General features: G+C 38.9%; 2 protein-coding genes across 2 annotated transcripts; both read left to right on the top strand.

Annotated features, from left to right (window-relative positions):
- The first annotated feature begins 2,474 nt into the window (after window positions 1-2,474).
- On the top strand, window positions 2,475-9,224 carry LOC115587343 (serine/threonine-protein kinase pim-3-like). The gene is made up of 6 exons (XM_030427168.1): window positions 2,475-2,781; window positions 3,644-3,753; window positions 4,801-4,851; window positions 5,613-5,976; window positions 6,245-6,421; window positions 6,812-9,224. The coding sequence occupies exons 1-6, from the start codon at window positions 2,703-2,705 to the stop codon at window positions 7,000-7,002; spliced, it is 972 nt and encodes a 323-aa protein (XP_030283028.1). The 5' UTR covers window positions 2,475-2,702; the 3' UTR covers window positions 7,003-9,224.
- Window positions 9,225-11,316: 2,092 nt separating this feature from the next.
- Window positions 11,317-16,370, top strand: ftsj1 (FtsJ RNA 2'-O-methyltransferase 1). The gene is made up of 11 exons (XM_030425950.1): window positions 11,317-11,421; window positions 11,919-12,056; window positions 12,422-12,491; window positions 12,666-12,786; window positions 12,886-12,964; window positions 13,873-13,925; window positions 13,996-14,049; window positions 14,141-14,243; window positions 14,525-14,608; window positions 14,835-14,938; window positions 15,823-16,370. The coding sequence occupies exons 2-11, from the start codon at window positions 11,936-11,938 to the stop codon at window positions 15,994-15,996; spliced, it is 963 nt and encodes a 320-aa protein (XP_030281810.1). The 5' UTR covers window positions 11,317-11,421; window positions 11,919-11,935; the 3' UTR covers window positions 15,997-16,370.
- Window positions 16,371-16,393: the final 23 nt, after the last annotated feature.

Raw genomic sequence — 16,393 nt, 5'->3', positions numbered from 1 at the left:
TATCTATCATATTATCTAGCCATGATGATAGCTTTGGTTTGATTCAAAGCTTTAAGATCGTACTAATTCTCTAACAGAAAGCAACTAAGCATTAATCCTAAAATGGCAAACATTTGAGTTCTTTTAAGGTTTATGATCGAAAGGAGTTGCAGAAAAAAACAAAACACTAAACAATGTGTGAGAAGTCTGACATTTCCAACGTGTCGTCTTCAGCTGTAGTGATTTTTCTTGCTACCATTAGCAACCAGTGCTCCTACCCTGTCAGTCTGATCTGATATCAGGGGAACAGAAACAGTTGTAAAACTTCGCTGTTTGACTCAAGTTAAATTCTGTAATAATGCATAAAAACTGCATGAAAAGAGTTGTCCATCAAATCTCTTTTGAAAAAATGGATTAAAAGTATGTTGACTTAAAAATAATAATAATAATAAGGTTTTAAACATCTTTCATACTGCTACCACACATACATTTTAAGACAGTCTGTGATGTAAACAGTAAAAGTCAAACAATGACGTGATTACTGGGGAATCCTGCCTCCTACTCAGGAGATTAAAGGTCATGTTGATCATAAATGAGGTCTTGTGAGCTCAGATGCGTTTGAAGATGTCTCTCACATCCACTCTCTGTTTTCTGTCAATCTGTCTCCGTACATTCCCTTATAGTAAGGGAGGAGGGGCTGACCTAGATTTGGGCTCAGTGAGGCAATAATAAAGCAGTCATGTGACCCAGCCGCAGCCACCTCAATCAAAACAATCCCACCGGCTCTGGCAGTGTGTGAGCAGACAGAGAGGGTTGTGTGAATGTTGTGCTGCTGCTTTGACCTGTCCGACCTGCTGCAGGTGCTGCTCCGCTCCACTCAGTCAATACATGAATAGCATTATATAGCATACATTTTTGAGTTGGGGCAATAAAAAAATGAAAAACACACAGGTATAACAAGAGGGAGAATGCAGGAGAACACGAGTGGTAACACAGACAAGTGACCCGCGAAATCATCACATTACTTTTTTGACTCCCATTCTACTTGTCTCACGCAGTTCTCTGAGTGTTTTAAAAGGTTTTCTGGTAAATGTAGGAAAACATTATGTGAAGTAGATGAGTCACTTAAAAGGAAAATGGGTTCACCTGAAAGTAAACAATGAGCTTTCATCACAAAATAACAGCGAAGAAGCTATTTTCCTTCTTCAGGTGGATCGATAACCAAACAGTTGATGAAATTGATTTATATAACAGAAAGTCTGTTTCAGTTCACATACTACCAATGCAGTTAATGGGTGAAGTTACTCGCTATAGTTACTGGATATAAGTACAATTTTGAGTGATTTGTTCACTTGTTTCAGGTGTCTATTTACCAGCTCCCTTTACATTATGCTATTGCTACTTTTACAAAAGTAAGGAATAAAATAATCTTTTCTTCACAGCTGGAAAGCAAGAAATAACAATTTCTACAAAATAACTACTTTGGATTTTGGATTTTGAACTGTTTTATTTCTCTGGAAATATTCCCATGCAGATTTTGTAGGTGACCTTGCAGTCAATATACCAGTTGCCTTTACATTATGGTATTGCTCGTTGTACTGATGTAAGGATCCAAATACTTTTCCCACCACTGCAGGAAAGCAAGAAATAACACTTTCATAAAAAAAAAAAAATAAAAAAAAAAAAAAAAAAAAAACTGCTGCAAAGAGCTGAACTGCTCAGATAATTTTGATTTGGACCTTTACCAACCATGATTGATGAACTGAAAGCCTTTATTTATATTTATTTTTATTCAGCCTTTAAATTACCAGGAATATCACCATTGAGATTCATAATCTTTTTTACAAGGCAGTCATAACCAAAAAAGATCACATAAAGGAACAAGCAACAACTTAAAACAAACAACACAAATTTATTTAAACCAATCAGCAAATTACATAGACACTGCTAAAATAGCCCTTGATCTTATTTTATAATCTTCCATACTTTTCAAGTAATCAAGTTTTACGTCTTAGATTTGTCATTTAATCATAATCATGTTGGGAGATTAAAACTGAGAATACATGTTGTTAAAATATTTACTAGTATATTACTTACAACTTTATATTGTCATTATTGTTAATAATAATATTCTCATTAGTAGTAGTAGTAGTAGTAGTAGTAGTGGTATTATATTCATTGTTTACATAATTGCGTTTTTATTGTTTTACAATTAATTATAACATCTTGCAGGTGATTATTTTGAAAATCCTCTTCTCGCTCATGAGCCGCACCACTGCCGCAGCGAATCTCTGAATCCCTGCGCCTGCCTCACTACGTAAAACTAGTCCGCATGTTTTCTCATTAGTTCAAGGCTGCCTTTTCGTGTCAAGATCTTAGATTTAACATCTAACTGACTCTACTTGACACACTGCTGTTTTTGCATTTGAGTTTGTTTTGGTGTGAAGCTGCTTGTTTGTGGTGTTATTTAACGTTCCAGGCGGAATGATCCAACTGATCTTTGTAAATATTGGCAGCGGACGGTTAGGAGCAGAGTGGCGCGCTTCTCTGGATGATGGGACTGACTGACCCTTCTGTGTACCAGCGGACTATCGATGGATTTTAGTCGTATTTACTTCCTTTTTTGCCCGTAAAAAGTGCTCAGGACTCCGCGTTTATCAGGGATTTATTACACGGACATTTACTGGGTGTATTTTTATCTTTTGGGAGAAGCGACGGGCAGCATGCTGCTCTCTAAACTGGGATCCTTCTCTCACATCCCGTCCAGCATGGATCTGCCGGCGAAGCTCCAGCTGCAGCAAGGTAAGGGTGAAAACAACGACATGCCGGGGTTACACTGTAGTCTCTATGCTGTTTCTGTGACCTGATTCTTTCTCCTTGTCTAACCCCAAACGATCATCTCGGTAACGCCGCATCAAAACCTCCTCCCTAAGTGGATTGACCAAAACTGAAATCCCTAACTGGTCACATAACACAGCAACGACAACAATGTTATTTAATTTCAGAATAATGCACACAAGTTAGCTCAGCCGATGGCATCAAAAGCACGATATCCTCACATTGGCGGGGATGGAACCGGCTAAAGTTGGGTATTTTTACTGAGGAAATTAAATCGCTCTTTAAATTCTTATATTCTCGATCCAGTATTGATAAGCAAGTGGGTGGGTGCAACTGCGTGACCTTTAAATAACACTGTCTGGTGCCATTTTGAGAGCCAGGTGTTGTGCCAAAATGTGTAATTACGTCGTAATAAAATCATCATCTCATCTGTTTAAATGACATATGTGTCTTCTTACTCCTCTTAACATCGTTAATGGGTTGATATTTGAGATGATGATGATGATGATGGTGATGTTTTCGGCAGTCCACCATTTTTAAACGGCTGACACGAGACCGGGTCATCTGAGGACATGTGGTTCAAAATTTACGAACCATGCAGTCGTGTGTTAAGTGAATTTTTGTGAATGAATACTGTATTTCTCTTAAAAACAGGTACAGTAAGAGCTAAGCGTAATAAGTGTAAAGCAAAACAAAAACAAACTGACGACAAATGAGTCAGAGAGACGTATTGTGGGGGTTACAGATTTTGGCGCAACACTGCAGGGTCGCAGACATTCTCAACAAATAGTCCCATTTTTTAAATTTTTTGTTTTGTCTTTTTCAGCCAAGGCGGAGAAGCAGCCCTTTGAGAAGCTGTATCGGTTGGGTTCGGTTCTCGGGAGCGGAGGATTCGGGACAGTCTACTCTGCTGTCCGCCTCGCCGACGGGCTGCCGGTAAGAGCGGGGAGCCGCTTTGTTTTGGTCTCACCACATGGCCGCGGCTGGCTTCGTCAAGCTTACACAGGAAGTGGTTGCGTTTCCGTTTTGCCCTCAGAATAAAAGCTACACTAAAGTCTTAAAATAGATTATTAGAGGTCACCCTTGACCTTGGAGATTAAAGGTGGAGAAACAGTATCGCGTCAAAGTCTTATTTAGTTTTGGATATTGTATTTCTCTAGAGACAGTCTGCTGAGTTGTCCTCAACTTGTGAGTGTTGAGATTTCAATTGTTTATGAAATCTTAAGTGATTTCTCGTCCATGTTGGCCAAAATATTCAGGTTGAAAAATCATTGTTGACCTTAGAAACAGGAGCTGTCAATCTCAACATTATTAGAAATATTCATGTTTAAGTTGTTTCCCTTCCTCTCAGAATCTCAGAATTTCCATATAAACTTGATTTTTGTCTGTGTAGTAAGCACAACATTTTTCAATCGCCGGTGCCTTCGATTTCTATTGTGATATTTCAGTCCGTCAGTCTCCATTGGGACGAAAAAAATGAGATTATCGCAGCTGCTGTAGCAAACAAGATCCAAGCGTCAATTTTTTTTTTGAGCTCATGCTTTTATTTTGAAGGCGGTGCCTATTCCCTGTACTTCCTGTTTTGCTTTTGTCAGCCCTGCAGCTTGACCTAGCTCAACCCTGTCTGGCATGTGCTCTTTGTTTTCACAAAGACATGTGATCTATGAACCTTTACTATTCTCTGAGATTTGAAAATAATCTTGCTACTGTGCTTGATATTTTATTTCGAGCAGGAAGTGGTTTCACTTTTTTTTTTACTAATAACAAGTTTATGGAATAACTTAAGCTGTTAGGAAAATCCTTTTTGATCACAAACAAAGAAAAGCATTCATAGACTGAGGCAGCAAACAAAGCTTGATGTTCCTGTTAACACACAGAGTATTATTATGGCTGCTGTTTTTTTTTGTGTCTATTCAACTTCATGTTATATGTTGTATAACTGCATGGAGGCTGTATGATAATGATGTTTACGTTTACATGCAGGTGGCAGTGAAGCATGTGTGCCGGGACAGAGTGACTGAGTGGGGCTCCCTGGTAAGTTTAAGCAGAATTTTTACCTCCAGATTAACTGTTTTATAACAGCTTAATGTTAGGTTGATTACCACTTTAGCCATTATTTTGTTAGCCAATCATTTTATTAGATAAGGCATTTAAGTAATTGAGATCAAGAATCATTTACAACAGACCTGAAAAAACACAATAACACACCTGACCATATAGGAAAATCTTTAGAGATTTTCAATTTGAACATGTGTTATAGCTTCAGGAAACCTGACTGACTCAGAGAGCAAATATAAAATATATTTGTTTTGTCAACAATTAAACCAAGTGTGAAAGCAGAAACAGAAGAAAATTTACATCAGAGGTGTCTGAAGAGGAAGAAGAATAGATCCCTATGGGACACATTTACTAATTTGAAGGGCCTTTATTTTGAATAGTTTGAAATGAAAGTATACTGTCTATAGTTATGTTAATATGCAGTAATTAAAATGTTGTCATGGTATTGTTTTGGTCTATCACCTCTACAATAATTCTATCTTTTAAAACTGCAACTTTTGATTATTTTTATTGTAGATTTATATACTTTATTGACAATATGCCAAAAGTGATGTCTTCAAATGTATAGTATTGTCATATCAACAGTCCAAAACTCCAATATGTACAGTTTACTCATCATGTAAGACAAAGAAGTATCAAATCTACTCACTTGAGAAGATGGAATCAGACAGTTGTAGGCAAAATTGGCAAAATAAATCAGTTTCTTTAAAGATATATCTTGAAATGTTCTCTCTCAGTGCGGCGCGATGGTTCCTCTGGAGATTGTGCTGTTGAAGAAGGTGGGCGGGGCATTCGGCGGCGTGGTGAGGCTCATGGACTGGTGGGAGCGGTCGGACGGCTGGCTGATCGTGATGGAGCGTCCCGAGTCGGGGCAGGATTTGTTCGATTACATCACAGAGCACGGCGCGCTGGACGAAGTGGCGGCGCGCGGCTTCTTCCTGCAGGTGCTTGAGGCTGTGCGTCACTGCTACACCTGCGGAGTCGTCCACCGAGATATCAAGGATGAGAACCTGCTGGTGGACCTGAGGACCGGACAGATTAAACTCATTGACTTCGGCTCAGGGGCCCTCCTCAAAGACGCTGCCTACACAGAGTTTGATGGTGAGTCAACTGCAGTCTGAGTGCTACATCAAATTAGGTTCTTAAAACCATGAAGAGATAACACTTACGTCATATCGAAGATGATATATTGTCTCATATCAGAACAAAGATATAATATCAATTTATTGCTCAGCCCTATGCTGACACCCTGCACCTTTCTGTTGTCATGACAACTGCAGCAGCCCAGGAATTGCTGTTAGCATTGAGGATCCTAAATCAGACCATTGTATACTGCTGAACATAAAAAAGACCTCCCTCCTCACTGCAGGTACGCGGGTATATAGTCCTCCAGAGTGGATCCGGTTCCGCCGGTACCACGGTCGCTCGGCAACTGTGTGGTCGCTTGGTGTACTGCTGTATGACATGGTGTGTGGGGACATCCCCTTCGAACAGGACGAGGAGATCTTGAGAGGACGGGTCTACTTCAGACGGAAAATCTCCTCTGGTAGGTTGATAAGTAACTTGACAAGACAGACAAAACTCTTATCATAACTAGGGCTGCACCTAATGATTATTTTCTGTTGAATAATTGTCTGGTATAATTTTTTTGTGGGGGGGGGATGGAATGGTTGCAAATGGTCAGTGATTCCCAAAGCTCAATATGCTACCCAGAATGTCTTCTTTTGTCCGGGACCCAAACATTTTCAGAGAGTATGAAAGAACCCAGAAAATGAACTTACTTACATTGATTAAAAAGTGACTCAAACCAATCGATTATCAAACCAAAACACTGCTTGGCAAAAACAACTTTGCCGTGGATGAGTTTGTTTCTTGTTGCTGCAGTGTTTTATTTCCTGTTGAGGCACTTCTTCACCTCCTTGTATTTCTGTCACAGAATGCGAGCAGCTGATTGGTTGGTGCCTGAGCCAGCAACCTTCTGACCGGCCGACCATAGAGCAGATCCTCCTTCACCCCTGGGTGACAGGCAGCGACGGACAGCAGACAGACAACGGCGGCATAATGCTACACACCATCACAGCTGACTCCTCCTCCTCGTCTTCCTCTTCCAGCCAGCAGAGTCTCTGATTGGTTGATGAGAGGCTACCAGGGTGTAGCAAAGACTTGATTGACTTTGGTTATGATGCGAATGTGACGTTGTCACTCAGGTTTCCGAGCTAGCGGTGGTCAGCGTTCAGGAAGTAGTCGACTCTGCAGCGCCTCCTCCTGTTCACAAACGGTGAAGCAGTTCATATCAATCCTCAACACCTGCGCCGTTCTGTCTGGTGTTCCTGTTTCAGAGTGCCTTTAGTTTGAAAGCTGCTATGGTTGGAGCGTTGCGACGTGACCAGCTACAGATTGATCAGTTGGTCTGGACGATTCTTCTGAGGTTTCTTTAGTTTTACAAAGAAAAGTTCTAACACAAAGAATCCATGTGGTTAGATCACAAGAAACTAATTTACATTTTTTACAACTTTTGCTATCAGTGAAATGTTTTACATAATACAACATGTTGTAATCATCTGTGGGGCTGCAACAAACTGTTATTTTCACTGTTGATCAATCTGTTTATGATTTTGTCCAGTTCACTTTATTGTAAGGAAGTGAGCTGCATTCACCAAAGAAAAAACTGGCCGATCTGAGCCCTGTCTCATAATTATGACTTGCTTACCTCATAATATTGAGGAAAAATAAAGTCTTTGGGATTGTGTTGCTGGGATGGTTCATGGATACAAAGTCATCCTAATGTATCAAAACTGGCTTCCAATGAAGTCTGTGACCAGATTTTCTTGCCTGAATAGAAATCTCAGCTTTATATGACAGACTGTATCTTCACAGGCTAGCAAAAATGTACCTTGACAGTTATTTTGATTGCTATTAACCAAATATTGTGACCTGACATACTTTAAGGCAAGTTATTGTGTAGATCTGACAGGTCATCTGTCAAAATTTGATTTGATTAATTAAGTTGATCTTCTCATGTCCCAGAATCTGATGGGTCACAGGCCTTTGGGTTATCAAGAATACCCATATACATCTCTTATACTCTCTTCTGTGTCTACTATAATGACACTAGTCTGAATACTCAGGCAGCACCATGTTTTTTTTTGGTAACAGCTGTCATAATGAAACATGCAATAAAGTATGATTGATAAAAGGTTAATATGGCTGAAATTCCTGATCAGGAAAACAGGATCCGATGTCAGAGAATATGGTGCAACCACTATTACTATATCGTGACTATGAGACTAAGTCATAATCGTGAGATGGGGCCCTCATTTTTTCTTTTGTTGAATGCAGTCCGCACTATAGTCCTCAGAAAAGAGGTGTCCAAGATTACACCACCACTTCTTGTTTTGCTCTGCCAACTGTCCAAAACCCAGAGATATTCAGCTCAGTGTTGTTGCTTGAAAAAAAATGATCAAGTTAATTCAGTTTAAAGGACGTTTTTTGTTTCTCTGAGGATCAGAACATGACCCTGTGTTGTCAGCGAATGTTCTTCACCTGCTGATATGGGGAGACGTTTGACTTGACAACACACACACCCATACTGGGCTGGAACTGGTTCTGATACTAAAACATGACTTTTTAATTATGACCTCAGAAGAGTGGTAACATTTTCTTCATGTCCCAAACGTCTCACAACAGTGTTTAATTTTGTCTGGACGCAAACAGGCGCTGACAAAGAAAGTCCGACTGTTCTCTCTCGGCTGCTGTTGGTGCGTCTGAACCTGCAAGACTTATCTTTCTGCAGTCGAGCGTCTTCAATACAGTTTTTTCCTTTTGTTGTTTTTTTACTCTTAAAGCCTGGCTGGTCATTCTTTGAAATGACTGGAAGATGATATCAATACAACAAGACAGCACAAATATGTGATGGCATTGTTTTTATTCAATCAGTTCTCTGAAAGCGTCAGAGGTTCCACGTCCAGTCCTCCATCTATCTTCTCTCTCAGTCAAGGGTGTAAAATGCACAGTCAATGCAAATATTCTGTTTTTGTGTTTTTATAAATGTATTTGTTTTTATAATTTTTTGTACATTTCATTCTGTTTTATTTATTTGGTAATGAGACATTCCTCTTCCTGTTATTTAGGTTGTCTCCTGCCTGTCTGACTCTTCTAGAACATTTCTTTGTTTTTAGTTTGTTGTTGCTGTAAACAAGAATATAATTTGTTTACTCACATGCCGTTTAAAGCTATTTTTGTTGTTCAGTTTGTTACAGATTTTGGTGGTTTCGAAATGTACGACTCTGACCAGAATAAATATTTTTATGATTTCTGTTTTCAAATTAAACCTTTTGTATATAAACAGATTTCTGATGTGATGTGTTGACTCCTCTCAGACTCTTCGCTTACCTTTACACCAGCCACCTTGAAAATAACATTCATTTTCATCGTCATCTTCTCCGTAATTAATTCCACAACTCTGTTCAATTAATTCAGGGAGGAGCTAACATAGAAAGAAAATATATTACTTTTTTATTTATTTTTTTATTTGATAATACTGATTTAGTTAAAAATACAAGAGACAGACTTGCCATTGAAATTACTTGTCAAGACATTATTTGTCTTTTCAAGAATATATTATTATTATAGAGTCACATAGTTTGCCATTAAAGAAACACAAATTAACTGAAGAACTTTAAATTAAGCACTCTTAAATTTAAGCACTCTTAATTTTCAACTGATGGTAATTGGTCTGTTTACAGGTTATAGTCTTTGGTTAAATTTATTGGGTCTTTCCACAGTTTTAATCCTTTATTAACCCCGTGAACAGTGCACAAAATCCCTTAAAGGAGTCATCACCTGGTTTTTTACATATCCAGTGCCTCTTGGATCGCTTTGGATCAATTCTTAAAACTTATTGGAAATTTTTTTTTTTTAAAAAATCAAACATAGAGCTTGTTCTGACACTTTTTCATACCGCGACTTTCTCACGCGAGATTATGCGCGAGGCTTTGACCGGTCCGGATGTGCATTGTATTAATATGTAATGAGGCGCGAGTTGATTGGCCGCAGGAAGGACAGAGCCGGAATGGGGGGCGAGCCTGCATGCACACACAGACTCCAAAACATAAACAGCCCCCTGTTATGGCGCACACACTAAATGACGAACCTTACGGAATTCAGCCATTTATGTACGAGCCAGAGTCGGAAACCGAACGGGAGAGTGAAGAGGCAGAGACGGTGGAAGAGACACGTTTACAGCAGGTCTCTGAATGGTAAATTCTTTTTTTTCCGTCTTACTTTTCACACTCGTGTTTTACATGTAAGACCTGAGTTGTAATGCTGGCGGTGACGATGTATGGCGTGAAAATGACAGAGAAAAAAACAGATTCGGCATGCTCACTGGCTGAGGACGGCTGTGAGCTGATGTTTATGCAAGTAGCCTCCTGTGGTAACGTCACCACAGGAGCAGAGTCAAAATCTCGTGCTTTAGGAACGCGCACTACTGTGCGCTCTTCCTGTTCGGAAAAAGAGCCAAAGCTAAAAAAATAAGCCACTTTTAAACTACAGCTTTTCAGGCAAGTTTCAACAGAGGTCCAACACCAATATACATGATTTAACGAGAGAAATTGCGATTTCCGGGTGATGACTCCTGAAGCCTCTAAGAACAGACCCAGTCATCCTTTAAAAGCCAGTAATACCCAAGAATCATGCAAATTGCATGCAAAATTGATTTAGATACAATAGAGACATTGACTGAGAATTGTTATGGTCAATTTTGCTCAAGACAACAGGGCTTTTTTTTTTGTATTTTAATATCTTTTAGGCCATTTCAAATATTCTTTTTTTTTTCATTTGCACGTTTATATTTCATTTACAATAAAGCAATTGTATATATGTGTATATATATATATATGTATATATGTATATGTATATATGTATATATATATATGTATATATGTATATGTATATATATATATGTATATATGTATATATATATATGTATATATGTATATATATATATATATATATATATATATATATATATATATATACACACATACTTTTTTTCTCCTTTTTGTACAAAAAATACAAATGTCTTTTACTTGGACCAATTAATCACGTTTTCTTGATTATTCCTTTCAGCACTTGTGTCGAGCAATTTCATGTATCTACAGCGACACCATGTGGCCGCTACTGAGAAGACAGAAGACTGGAAATACTGTAAAGCAAGAAAAGACAAAACAAAACAAAACATTAAAAAAAATAACTTGCTTATTGGTAAATATGTATTATTTATTCGTTCTATCTTTTTTTGAATAATCCTATTGCCTTTAATGCGTATAATTATACGTTATAAATATAATTAGACAGAAATTGCTGATTGCATATTTAGAAACATTGATAAAGCTTAACAATAATGTATTTTTTTTAAAAGACAATGTTTTATTCTTTTAGCTGAGAAGGTGAGTTTCGGCAACGACATTTTGAACAGGCGCTTCTGGGACAGCTATCATCACCAGGGGTCCGTTCATCATCAACACCGGAACAGCACGTGAACAAGTATGTAACGCATTGTAAATGGTCCAAAATCGCTGTTTAAATTGAAGTCATGGTATTGTTTTACGTGTATTGTTTAGTGAACATATTTATTTATTCAATTCAGAGACACACACGTGACCTAACATGAGACAGTACGCTGCGACAGCCGTGAAATGTGTCGTTTCTTGTACGCTTAACACCAAACTCAGTTTAAAAAGTGAATAAGACCATGTTAACCATCTGCATCACAGTAACTTTGGCGACGAAATTATAGTTAATATAGTTTTAGGTTCACTTTGACGTGCTCTTCAATTCGGCTGAACGATTACAAAACAAATTTAGGTTGTCTCATCTAATACATTAATACAAATAATAAGAAAATTGAAAAACGGATGATGTATCAGCAAATGTTTAAAACAACCATTAGCTGTGAACCTTGAATAATCCATCATGTCATAGACATGTTTGGTAAAAGAAGAGAAACCACCATACATGCGGTTGTGTGTGTTTTGCATCAGAGGGGTCAGAGGTCACGATGGGTCGCTCCTCCAAAGACAAGCGGGACATTTACTACCGTCTAGCCAAAGAGGAGGGCTGGAGAGCGAGGAGCGCCTTCAAGCTGCTGCAGCTCGACCAAGAGTTCAACCTATTCACAGGTAAGAGGCCCAGGACACCTGAGACATGTCTCCTCTTACCTTGTGTCCATGTGCTGAGTATTACCCCATGGGCTTCAGGTCTCCCACCTGCCTTACAGCCCCCTCCCTGGGGCTAATACAGAGAATGTTAAAAATTCTATTTACACGTGACAACAACCAAACATTTGATGTTTGTGTATGTCACGTGTGAAAAAGGTATAAACGGGCCTTTTAACTGTCTGGTTCTGGATTGACCTTTTAGGGCTTTCCCAGGCTCCCCTGTCACCCATCCATGCCCCTGTCACTAGTTTTACTTGTATGCTGTCCGTAAACAATTGTCCAATTTGTCAGAAATTAATTGATAAAGATTTATTTTTCTCTCACAGGTGTGAACAGAGCAGTGGATCTTTGTGCTGCTCCTGGCAGCTGGAGTCAGGTCCTCAGCCGGAAACTCAGGTTTTGCTTCTTTTGTTTTTTTAAATGAACATAAATATAATCAACTGGATAGAAAACATCTAAAAGTGTGACTACACATGAATTGAAATTCATTACAACAAGGTAACATATTTGTGCAGCTCTGCATTTAAATTCCACCTTTTTAATAATGCCTTGATTTGTTTTTGCACTCAGAGGGCGGGAGGAGAAGGGTGAGAAGGGTGAAGGAGGGGAGGAGGTGAAGATCGTTGCGGTTGATCTGCAGGCCATGGCTCCACTGCCAGGAGTCACGCAGATCCAGGGGGACATCACAAAGGTAAAGACATCAGGAATTAACATGTAACTCTCATAGAACTCCAGTGGTATTTGTGGAGGGCTGCTGACTTCACATGATCTGTCACCTTCCTCTTCTCAGGTGTCGACAGCTCAGGAGATAATCCGTCATTTTGAGGGTCAGCCAGCCGACCTAGTGGTGTGTGACGGAGCTCCAGACGGTAAGACGCTCACTATCTGTCTGTCCTCACCTGCTTTCAAGTCTCTTCCATCTCTCTTTGAATGGTTTAATTCAGTTGCTAGGAATTATTTCCATTTCCATTTCTTAAGATTTAAATCCTGCAGGTTTATTCTGAACTCTGACTTTACTTTTTATGCTCCAAACACGAGGAATTATCTATAACACAGTCCCGAGATTGACACTCTCACTACCCCTGGGAAATTCATATTGAGGGTCTGAAAACACCTCACCTCAGTGTGCAGTTGTTTTCACAGTATTTTTCTTTTGAAATGTTTAAACTCTGCATATTTTTGTGTGTCTTGACAACATTGCAAAAGAGGGAAACATCAGTAATTTCCAAGGCTAAGATAAAGGTTTCCATGACATTCCTTTATCACCTAAAATTAAGGAATTTCAATATTTCAATATTTGTCCATGCAGTGAATTCTAATTTGTAATGAACGTACATTTTGTCAAATAAATATTGAATCTGAGGAACAGCTTTGGTCGACCTGGGACACTGTTAAGCTTTTTTGGACAGAGTGCATGAATATTGCACTCTGTTGCAAAGAATGTAATACGTATTTCTTGAATAAGTTATTCTTATGTCTGGTGTCTTTATGCAAAACAAAGATTATTTTATATACTCAAAGTAAAATGTCCCGAGATGTTGATTAAAAAAGCTGTAGAAAGTTCCCTGGGAAGTTATCTATTGATTTAACCCCCAGAAGTTAGTTTAATTCATACTGTTTGTTTTTTTCTGTCTTCATTTAGTTTGTTTTGCTGCTCTCTGGTTTTTATATATTTTTCTTATTTAAAATTTGCCGCTTGGAATAACTTTGTGGTATGTTGAAGTATGATGATGCCTGTTTGTTATCTGAAGTATTTTTTCATGTTCTGTTTCCATAGTAACTGGGCTCCATGACGTGGATGAGTACATCCAGGCTCAACTCCTATTGGCTGTAAGTAGAGAGGTGTTTTATTCACCTGTCAGTCTGTGATGTCATGCTGACTTCTTTTTTTTTCTCTCAGGCTCTGAACATCACAACTCATGTCCTGAAACCTGGAGGGACGTTTGTGGCCAAGGTGTGTATAGTTTATGTGCAGTGGTACATTGTGGGTCAGAGCCACTGTCAGATCAGACTGCATTAAACCCATCCTGCCCTGTGTGTCTCAGATCTTCAGAGGTAAAGATGTGACTCTGCTGTACTCTCAGCTGAAGATCTTCTTCAGTGGTGTCACCTGTGCAAAGCCTCGCAGCAGCAGAAACTCCAGCATCGGTGAGACCCCGCCCTAACTGACCAATCACAAGGCTCACCCCAAACTCATCTAGAGAATTTTTATACATTTTTTTTACTTTTGTGCTATGAGTTACAGTTTAGTGACAGAAATAAGCAGCTGTTTTATTCCAAACTTAGAGGAAGTAAAATCTGAGAAACACAGAATATCCAAACTAAAATCTGATTAAACTGTGCGTTGGTTTTACCACATTAATTCACATCTGAACCTTTGGTGTTGAACTCTGTCGAAACTCACTGTCTTTGTATCTGTTTGTGTACAGAGGCCTTTGTGGTGTGTCAGAATTACTGTCCTCCTGAAGGTTATGTCCCCAACATGTCCAACCCTCTGCTGGATCATTCCTACGGTAAATTGGAACCCTTTTACATACATGGTCTGTCCAGGATATCTGATCTGTACAGATCTCAGGACAGATCTCAGGACAGATGTGGTTTCTGTTTAGTTTTGAATAACGCATTTGTCTCAGTAGCATAAATCACATATGGATCAGTCTTTAGTTTCTCTGCATGTCCTGGTCCTCTGGTTCTCCTCTGTCTGTTCTCAGTCTGGGTTTTCTGTTCTCTGTGCCTCAGATGTAGACTTTAATCAGTTAGAGGGTCCGAACAGGGTCATCGTTCCCTTCCTTGCGTGTGGTGATCTCAGCGCCTACGACTCAGACAGAACTTACCCTCTGCAGGTGAGGCGACACAGGTTTATCCTTACGGTCTTTACTGAGTCAATCAGAAACACGGTTCCTTTTTTATCATTGAAACAGCTGTCATTCCATTCTCTGTTTGATTGTATCTGCTAAGGTTATATTGCTTTATTTAATGTCCCCTTGAAATGAAAATTTACTGTGATATTAAGGGGATAATTAATGGATAAATTAAGTGAATGAAATATTTAATGGGATTTAATGGATAATCTGCATGACAAAAGACTCTTAGCGGTAGAAACCCCTTAAAATTTAACAAATTACACAAAAGCCACTATTAAATGGTATATAAGATATATAATTGTTCAGTTAAGGAGGAAACTCAGGAATGGTATTAATGAGATTCAAAATAATTTTTCACCTTTTAAAACCAAACTGTTTAGACATTCCAGTTAAGACAACCTTAACATATTATAATCTATTAATTTATCTGTTTAGAAACTATAAATGAGGTTAACCTCTGAATAAACAATCCTTCTGATTGATCCAAAATCCAACCTTGATAACACCTTAAACTGGGTCATCAATGGATTTGTCAAATATTTTGAAATAATGTGTGAATTAAGGGGAAAGCCATGAACCCCTTAACATTTACTTAATATTTAAGGGGTTCTCTATTCAAGTTGTGTTTCAGAGTTGAGTTTTTTAAATTAATGGACAGATTAAGGTATCTCTATTGACCTAACACCTCGATGTAGATTAGGGTATTTGATGTGTTTTCAGGGGTAAATTATGGATGAGTTGGGGCTGTTTAAAGGGATTCTTGTTTCAGCGTGATGCATGCAGTTATCATTCCTTCTTTTCTTCACCCAAGCACAATCTCATACATGCTGTTGTCTATTTCTCTTACTGTTTCCTGTCTTTAGCTGGATGCTGGCAAAGAGTATCAGTACACCCCTCCCACCCAGCCACCCATACGCCCCCCCTACCAGCAGGCCTGCCATCTCCGCAAAAACAACCTGCTGTCCAAAGAGGACGCTCTGTCCAACTGTCCCAAACAGTGTCAAGGCGACGTGAAGCCACCGACTGAGTCCAACTGATCCATCTGACTGCTGCTTGATTACTTGGAAAAAAAACACACCAGAAGACAGGGCAGAGTTATCGAAAAAGGAACAGTCCAGCATTTTTGAGAAAGTGTTTTCTGTCAGATATGAAGATGGATATCTGTTTCATTTCTGCGATAGGACCAAGACTTGTTAAGCCCAGCCCAGTTTTCATCTCCCTCCAGCCTTTGTGCTAAGCTAGGGAAAACATGCTCTAGTCTAGACCTATTGCTGAACTGGATGTTTTTCCAATTGGAGGAGATCCCTTTTTATTGTTTTGCCTGATTTATGTGGAGTATTTTCTGACCATGTGCGTAAGGAGTTGTAAATATTTTAAGATTTAAAAATAAAAGTAAATTCTTGGAGACAAATCCATTTCAGCTCTGCAGTTAGT

Source organism: Sparus aurata, chromosome 8, assembly GCF_900880675.1.
Source record: "Sparus aurata chromosome 8, fSpaAur1.1, whole genome shotgun sequence".
Taxonomy (NCBI): Eukaryota; Metazoa; Chordata; class Actinopteri; order Spariformes; family Sparidae; genus Sparus; species Sparus aurata.
This window is presented reverse-complemented; position numbering and strand designations above follow the sequence as displayed.

What these genes read in the sequence shown, in the direction of transcription:
- LOC115587343 (XM_030427168.1), top strand. Translation starts at nt 2,703, where the DNA reads ATGCTGCTCTCTAAACTGGGATCCTTCTCTCACATCCCGTCCAGCATG. An exon ending in GCCTCGCCGACGGGCTGCCG is followed by an intron (nt 3,754 to 4,800) that starts GTAAGAGCGGGG and finishes GTTTACATGCAG; the next exon opens with GTGGCAGTGAAGCATGTGTG. An exon ending in TGCCTACACAGAGTTTGATG is followed by an intron (nt 5,977 to 6,244) that starts GTGAGTCAACTG and finishes TCCTCACTGCAG; the next exon opens with GTACGCGGGTATATAGTCCT.
- ftsj1 (XM_030425950.1), top strand. Translation starts at nt 11,936, where the DNA reads ATGGGTCGCTCCTCCAAAGACAAGCGGGACATTTACTACCGTCTAGCC. An exon ending in GAGGGACGTTTGTGGCCAAG is followed by an intron (nt 14,050 to 14,140) that starts GTGTGTATAGTT and finishes TGTGTGTCTCAG; the next exon opens with ATCTTCAGAGGTAAAGATGT. An exon ending in TCTGCTGGATCATTCCTACG is followed by an intron (nt 14,609 to 14,834) that starts GTAAATTGGAAC and finishes TCTGTGCCTCAG; the next exon opens with ATGTAGACTTTAATCAGTTA.